A 9,315-nucleotide genomic window follows, 5' to 3' on the forward strand; every position below is an offset into this window, starting at 1 on the left:
TGGTGGAATTTATTTTTTGTTCCAATTCAACATATTGATAAGTTATACGAAAGTTACTGTTACGCCCTAAATTGAAAAATCAAGGGGGCAGCAGTTAGTGAACTTGTCTCTATCCTCACCCCAACTTTAAAGCCCTGGTGCAGGTAGTGAAAGGGTTCTTTGATAGAAAAAATGAAAGTACCCTAGAGGGGGGAGGATGAATAGGGTAATTGTTAATCTAATCCGATGTAGATGCCAAATATAAAAACTTATAAATGATATCCTAGCAATATGATATACAATAAGATTATGCAAGGATAAACAAGAGACAATAGGCGATAATTAACAATGAGATAATAGGCGATATAAGAATAGGCACAAGAATAATACGTCAAAGCCAAACGTAAACACAATATGATCACGGAGTTCGGTCTAACACTCGACCTACATCTCCGCTCCTCACCTCGAGGAGATCTCCATTATATCACAATACTACACAATAACGATTTTCAAAGGTCACCGATTACTTTTACAATACACACGATGTCAATCCCACAAGCCACACTCTAAATATTGGACTACCCGTATTACCTTCCTCAAGTGTTTGGATTTACAACCTCTCCATAGGTTTTACTACCAACCCACTCCTGTTGGAATTAACCTCGGTCTCTCCAACCACTCCTTTAAATATTCTTGTGTATTGCAACGTGTTTCAACAATAAGTGCGGATAAAGGATTTGTTCTCCAATACAAATGAGAACGAAATGTAAGCTCACTCTCAATGAAACACTCTCACAACCCAAATATACTAAATGTGAAATACTTAAGCTCAAGTGGTTGTGTGAAAACAATGAGTAAAAATAAAATTTAAACTCAAATAATTCTATCTTATATAAGATAATCAAAGTATAGACTAGCTAGAAGAAAAGAGTTTACAAAATTTTTCCGAAAAACAAGAGATGTAGATATTTGAGGATGAGAGCCTCAAAACTGAAATTGAGATCATTCTCTTCTGAAACTCTTTTCACAAAAACAAACACACTTAGATCTTTTAAAAACTTAGAAACAAACTGTCCAAAACCTCTTGTAAAACTCTTATGAAAAACTAAAGCTTGAGGACTATTTATAACCTAAAAAACAAAGCAAAATAGAAACTAGTCGTTATAGCAAATAGCCGTTGATCAGTCGACTGAAAAACATGGTCGGTCGACTGATCGGCTGTAAAACAGAAAGCTATAAAAAACTGCTACTGGTAAGTCGACTGAAAAGCATAATCCGTCGATTGAAAATACTATTCTCGGTCGACTGATTCAAGTAATCGATCGACTGATTTGACTGTAAAATCAGATGTTGTAAAAACTCGTTCTGGTCGGTCGATTAGATAGATTTTTCGGTCGACTGAACACTGACATATCAGATACTTGATTTTTCTTAAAAAGTTAATTTTCTAAATTCAAATTAAAATAGCAAATCAATTCCAAAAATAGTTTTAACTTTGGAAACATTTATATATATAAAAATAAACATGTTATAGAAAATTTTCTAAAATAACACTTCGCATTTGTGAAAACTCACTGTTTTTCAAAACAGTCACAAATACGAGTTTGTTAAATACTTGATTTTGATAAAATTTCTTCAAACAAGTTTTGAGATACTTTCAAATGGATTCATGGACTTTTGAAAAGATGTAAAACAGTATCATTAGTCAATAATCCGAAACACGTTATTTTCCCAAGAAGACGATAAATAAGGAACTAGTGTGTATGTAATAAATATATCTATTAGTTTCATATTTATATGGCTAAACTTGAAAGCGATAAAATAAAACGTGTATGTGTATGATTTGAGCTTTAAGCATAGCACATAAAATAAAAACCTAAAACTAATAAACACTATACCAAGCTAATGATCTTCATGAAGCTCGATCTTGGTAGCGGGATGAAGCACGATAGTGAGTCTTGATTTGAAATTTGAATGCGCAAAGCTTCATTATGATTTTCACCAACCTCCAAGATATCGACGTTAAGGCGCAAATCCAATCAACCTCCTTCCTGGATGCATGTGGGAGGAAAACACAAATAATAAAAACAAGATTAGGAATTATTTGTTAATCATTAAAATTAGAGTAGAAATAGGCTCATAAACATGTGACCTAACAATCTCCCTCTTTTTGTTGATGACAAACAATTTACATAAGGAGTATATAAAACATGCATGATACCAAATAAATATACAATTTATAATCCTCATGCATGATACCAATAGTAAGCAAAGAAAAACTAGAAATATTCACAACACACTTGTTTCTCCCTCTTTGTCAACATTAAAATGGAGAAAACAATAAGAAGAAAGAGAGCGTAAACTCCCCCTACATTTAAGCACGGTGAATATAAACAAATAGAGAAAAAACTCCCCCTATCAACAAACCACAGAGCATACATCAATTGACATATTTAATGCAATCATACACAGATATATGTCACTATGCTAATCACAATACACAACAATGTGTGAGCAAGAACACAAACTAAACATAAATCACACTTAAGGTGATCCAAAAGAGCACACATATATATATCACCATAAGAGTGTTTACAAAAGTCTCAAGTACCTACTAAATGAAAGATGAAATACATAGTTTTAGAACAAACCACAAGTTAAACACATAGTTTTCAAGCAAACCAAAATACAATAGTTCTCAACCAAATACATAAGTTCAAAAGCACACTAAAAAGGCAAACACATAGTTCAAAATTAAAAACAAAAGTCCAAATCATCGAGAATTTTGTCTTCAAGAATGCGATGGCCCAGAATCCGGAGATGGAGACCTTTGCTCTGGATAATGGTGCATGTACATTTTCAACAATTATTGTTGGACCCTCAACATTTCTTCTTGCCTACTCTTAATGCTATCAATGCGATCAACCATTCTATCCTCTATGCTCTCAATCCGATCAACTAAATAATTTAGAGTGGCCGGAATACTAGAAGGGTTGAAAGTTGAAGCACGAGGAGGACGTGAACGAGTCCTAGAGCTAGAGGGACGAGATGATGATTCAGCAATAGAAGCTTGAGGAACTAGAGGAGGTTCTAAGAGCCTCATCCTAGTAAAACTCGTGCGATCAAAAAATTCATTAATCGGCACGATAGAATGTTCATTTGTGAGATCAACATCAAAATGTTTGAAAATGCGAGAGAGAAGAGCCCCAAACGGAAGAAACTTAGTATGATTATACGCTATGATATCAAAATGACTTTACTCCACATGAATTTAATATTACCAAAAATAGCATACACAACAACCATCAAGTCATGAGAAAAATGATCATAACTCCTAGTTTTGAAAATTATGTTATAGGAGATGACACGGACAATTAATTTAGTAGTAGGTGTGATGAAGCTGTTTGACATGGGGTATTCTTTACCTGGAAGATATATCATAGAATTGATTGAATGATCATCAAGATCTAAATCTCCAAGTAAAGAGTCTCCAGTAGGAATGTTAAGGATTTCAGCTAATTCATCAGAAGAGAAAATCATTTGACAACCCTTAACATGAGTTTTGAGAATGGGGGTATTATCAGCAGTCTGATCAAGTACCATATTTGTATATTTGTGTAAAATAGGTAAATTAGGTTCGGATAATATGAGACTTGATTAGTATGAGACAGTAAGTCATGTAACCCAACGTTCTCAAAATAGGTATGTAATTGGAAAACATGTAACCTAGCGTTCTCAAAATTAGTATGAGAAAGTAAGTCATGTAACCCAACGTTCTCAAAATTGGTTAGAATGATTTGCACGTGACTTTGCAAACAAATCCATAAGTTTTTTATTATTATCAATGCATGTGTTTAAGGTTGAATCTAAAGAAGATATACGGTTTTTCATATGATTCAACTCATTATTTGGCACATTTACATTGACATTAGAAGTAGAACAAACATGATCATTTTTTAATGAGATAAGTTCATTTCTAATAATTTCTACTCCTAATATGGCATCCTTCTTATCATTAGATAAGCTAACATTATCCAATTTTAATTTATCATTGTTATCTTTAAGAATTATATTTTTTTTAGCAATGATATCAAATTTTGATGCTAGTAAATCATGATCGGATTTTAGATCTACATGCTTGCTTTTTAAATTTATTAAATTATGATGTAATTTGTTATAAGCATTCATTAATCTCTCATATGCACATGCGAGCTCACCTATAGAAAGTTCATTTTCAGATTCGGACTTGCATACCTCACTAAGGCAATCGCCTAGTGGTCGTGTGCATGATAAAGCTCCAATGTTGTCAATAGTTGCACTTGAAGCGGAATCTACCGGAATGCATTAGATTTCCTTCAAGTTACCGTGATGTGCTTCTATATATTTTCACTATGTATAAGCACTATCAAAGAAAGCAAGTTTGTTAGAAATAGATGGTTGAAAAGCTTTAAGCAAAAATTCTAATAACAACTTATTCATAGTAAACATCTTCTTATCATTTTTGCTTCACTTGGATTTCTCCAATGTAGGCATAATATAAGCACAATCAATAACTTCTCATAAATCGACATGTTTAGATCTAACAAATAGTTTAAATCTAAACATCCATTGAGCATAAGGGAAATCATTGAACGAATGAGTAACATTTATATCATAGTCTAAACTAGGTGTACCGTGTATATCCATGAAAAATATGCAAGCACGAAAAAAATAATCACAAAACTAGATTAGCAAAATACAAAGCGTGGATCTTTGACTCTAGGCGATAAATCCACAAATCAATAGCACTAATCTGATACAAATGAAAGTACCCTAGAGGGGGGGGTGAATAAGTTAATTGCTAATCTAATCCGATTTAGATGCTAAATATAAAAACTTATAAATGATATCCTAGCAATATGATATACAATAAAATTATGCAAGGATAAACAAGAGACAATAGGCGATAAACAATGAGATAATAGGCGATATAAGAATAGGCACAAGAATAATACGTCAGAGCCAAACACAAACACACAATATGATCACGGAGTTCTATCTAACACTCGACCTACGTCTTCGCTCCTAACCTCGAGGAGATCTCCACTATATCACAAATACTACACAATAACGGTTTTTAAATGTCACCGATAACTTTTACAATACACACGATGTTAATCCCACAAGCCATACTCTTAAGTGTTGAACTATCCATATTACCTTCCTCAAGTGTTTGGATTTATAACCTCTTCTTAGGTTTTACTATCAACCCACTCCTCTTGGAATTAACCCCGGTCTCTCTCCAACCACTCCTCTAAGTGTTCTTGTGTATTGCAACGTGTTTCAACAATAAGTGCGGATAAAGGATTTGTTTTTCAATACAAATGAGAACGAAATGTAAGCCCACTCTCAATGAAACACTCTTACAACCAAAATATACTAAATGTGAATTATTTAAGCTCAAGTGGTTGTGTGTGAAAATAATGAGTAAAAAAATTTAAACTCAAATAATTCTAGTTTATATAAGATAATCAAAATATAAATTAGCTAGAAGAAAAGAGTTTAGAAAACTTCTCCGAAAAATAAGAGATGTAGATATTTGAGGATGAGAGCCTCAAAACTGAAATTGAGATCCTTCTCTTGTGAAACTCATTTCACAAAAGCAAACACACTTAGATCTTTCAAAAACTTAGAAACAAACTGCCCAAAACCTCTTGTAAAACTCTTATGAAAAACTAAGGCTCAAGGACTATTTATAGCCTAAAAAACAAAGCAAAACAAAAACTAATCGTTACAGCAAAATAGTCGTTGATCACTCGACTGAAAAATATGATCGGTCAACTGATTGACTGTAAAACAGAAAGCTGTAAAAAACTGCTACTGGTAAGTCGACTGAAAAACATAATCGGTCGACTGAAAACACTGTTCTCGTTTGACTGATTCAAGTAATCGGTCGACTGATTTGATTGTAAAATTAGATGTTGTAAAAACTCGTTCTGGTCGGTCGACTAGATAGATTTTTAGGTCGACTGAAGACTGACATATCAGATACTTGATTTTTCTTGAAAAGTTAAATTTCTATATTCAAATTAAAATAGCAAATCAACTCCAAAAATAGTAAAACTTGGGGAAACATTTATATATATGAAAATGAACATGTTATAGAAGAAATTTCTAAAACAGCACTTCGCATTTGTGAAAACTCACTATTTTGCAAAACGGTCACAAATACGAGTTTGTTAAATACTTGATTTTGATAAAATTTCTTCAAACAAGTTTTGAGATACTTTCAAATGGATTCATAGACTTTTGAAAAGATGTAAAACAGTATCATTAAGTCTATAATCCGAAACACATTATTTTCCCAAGAAGGCGATAAATAAGAAACTAGTGTGTATGTATATAAATATATCTATTAGTTTCATATTTATATGGCTAAACTTGAAAGCGATAAAATAAAACGTGTATGTGTATGATTTGAGCTTTAAGCATAGCACATAAAATAAAAACCTAAAACTAATAAATACTATACCAAGCTAATGATCTTCATGAAGCTCGATCTTGGTAGCGGGATGAAGCACGATAGTGAGTCTTGATTTGAAATTTGAATGCGCAAAGCTTCATTATGATTTTCATCAACCTCCAAGATATCGACGTTAAGGCGCAAATCCAACCAACCTACGACTTGGATGCATGTGGGAGGAAAACACAAATACTAAAAAACAAGATTAGGAATTGTTTGTTAATCATCAAAACCAGATTAGACAATAGGCTCATAAACATAAGACCTAACAAAAAAGAGAAAGAAAACCAGAGAAACAATAAAAAAACATAGATTTAACGAGGTTCTGCAGTCAATGTTATTACCTGCATTCTCGGGGTTACTGTCAGGTCATGATTCTACAATTAGTCAATCAAATCTCTCAAACCCTAATCTTACCTCCCTATCGTCTCTATTTTTCTCCCCTCAAGATAAACAAATAGGCGGTTGAAGATACATATTTTGTCTATAGGGAAAAATATAAAAATACACTAACCATATCACCACACCTTTTTAGCCCCCGGGGGCTGCCACCCCTTAGGACCCTCGTCTCGAATGGACTTTGTAGGCGTCCTATGATGGGCCTTGGTGACATATTCTCTATGTAAAATCAAGCTCTACAAACAACACTAAACTTTATAAATGGTTGCGGCAGGTCTTGTATAGTTTTGATTCTTTTGAAAGTTCTGGAATTTTCTCTAATTTATAAAAGTTCAGAGGTTTTGTCAAAACACCCCAAGTTCACGGCGGAGTTTGTGGTATTGACCTTTTTAACCATGAAGAGCTTACAAATGTGATATGCTGTCATGACATTTTTAGTTTAACATCTTACCAAGTAGTTGAAGTTTCCATTTTCTCCCCCTGTATGACTAAACATGACATATTTATTTGTTAGATGCCTACCGGGAAAATTGGTGATGGTGATGATGGTGTGATACACAGTCATGAACTGACAAAAGCTATGGATTTCTCAACTCCCTTCGAAGTGAAATCTGAGGATGAAATTGGTTTGCAAAGTGATATAGGTGACCCCCGAAGTCAAATCACAGGTGAGATCACAAGCAAGGAGGAGGGAGAATCTCTGAAAAAATTAGATGCATCAGATAAGGAGTCCGATGATGAGGTTCATGCAGATATTCATGAAGGTTTGCTGTCAGAATTGGATGCTGTTAGTGATTTCTCAGTAGAAAGGAAAGATGAAATAAGCTCCAATTTTGAACTAGGGCAATATGATAAAGTCATCGAAGATTCTCATACTGAAATCCGAGATTCTACAGCCTCATCTATTAAAGATGCTGATATTGGTTCTTCAGACCCTGAGATGACCGTGTATAATCCTAAGCTGCATGTTCTTGAAGCATGCTCCATTGAAGAACTTGATTCAGTCTTTAAGCAACACCATGAAGAAGCTACTGTACCTCCTTCAGACCTTATTGCGGAGAATTCATTAACCTCGGTGACTGAAGAAGAATTGAGTGACCATAAGCCAATTGGCACTGATACAGAGCTTCAAGTTCTAGAAGCAAAATCCATCGAAGACATCAATTCAGCTCTAAAGAGTCTTGGTGAAACAAGCAACCCTCAATCTGAAACATCGGAGATTCGACCAGAAAGAATTTCTTTAGAGCCTGAAGAGATTAACTCAGAGTTGCATGTTATCGAAGCCAAATCTGTTGAAGATATCAGTTCAACTCTGCAGAATCTTAGTGAAGGACTCGGTGAAACTAGCATTTCTCAATCTGAAACATCGAAGATTCAACCGGAGAGAACTAGTTTAGAGTCACCGGAAGAAATTAACTCAGACTTGCATGTTCTTGAAGCAAAATCTGTTGAAGATATCACCTCAGCGCTGAAGAATCTTAGTGAAGATCTTGGTGAATCTAGTATCTCCCAATCTGAAACATTTGAGATTCAACCCGAAAGAACAAATTTAGAGCCAGAAGTGATTAACTCAGAATTGCATGTTCTTGACGCAAAGTCTCTTGAGGACATAGATGTGGCTTTGAAACAAGTCTCAGAAGTCACTCTTGAGGAAAGGCAAGGACACTTAGAGCCTGAACATATAGAAGTAAAATCTGCAGAAGAAATGTAATTGGATTCTATAGAAGCTGATCCTAAGAAAACAAAGTTGGTGATTGAAGCGACAAATGAAAGTGCATTAAGAAAGAAGAAGCTGAGGAAGAAGAAAGCCAGCAAGTCTGGTTCAGATTCAAGCTCAAGCTCGAGTTCAAGTTCAAGTGATTCTGAATAAGTAAAAACTAAAAAGTTAATAAAAAAGAAAAAGAAAAAGGGAATTGTTTCTCATCAAAAAAGAAAAAAGGAATTGTTTCTCATGTGAGGGTTTCTGGGTCTTGAGTTGTTTTAGAAATTTCTTTTGGGTGTTTGGTTTTCATCAGATATAATAGAGTATTCCCTGTCTATTCGAAGGTAATTTGCTTTGGCGGTTCGGAGTCTATTTACTGTATTGTGTGTAAATTACATTGTAAAGCTTTTTGGTGAGTGAAGAAGAGTATTGTTTGTAAAATATTTATACCATGCATTTTGTGCTATTTTGTTGGCTTGTTAGGCAAACAAACAACTGTATTTTTGGCTTTTGTGATTTTGCAGGAGTTAATGTTTTCAAAAAGTTTGTAAAGAGACCACCCGCGGGTGGGACACATGGTTAGCAGCATCATGGGGTAGGTGGACTCCCTAGGTCATTGCGCCATGTTGGTCATGTGTTCGAATCCCCATGCCGTTTCACCTGGTCTCCTTAGGCTTGGGTGGTTGAGACCCGGGGTTTTACTGGACAACTAACTCAACCTGTTGTACGCACA

At 34.4% G+C, this 9,315-nt stretch overlaps 1 protein-coding gene across 1 annotated transcript in view; it reads left to right on the plus strand.

The window, feature by feature from the left end:
* Nucleotides 1-9,048, plus strand: part of LOC109830679 — an 18,581-nt gene extending 9,533 nt beyond the window's left edge. The window contains exon 4 of the mRNA XM_020398026.1: nt 7,395-9,048. Coding sequence (XP_020253615.1) covers nt 7,395-8,591 — 1,197 coding nt within the window. The 3' untranslated portion in view covers nt 8,592-9,048. The remainder of the gene's footprint in view (nt 1-7,394) is intronic.

Source organism: Asparagus officinalis, chromosome 2 (genome assembly GCF_001876935.1).
Source record: "Asparagus officinalis chromosome 2, Aspof.V1, whole genome shotgun sequence".
NCBI classification, from domain to species: Eukaryota; Viridiplantae; Streptophyta; class Magnoliopsida; order Asparagales; family Asparagaceae; genus Asparagus; species Asparagus officinalis.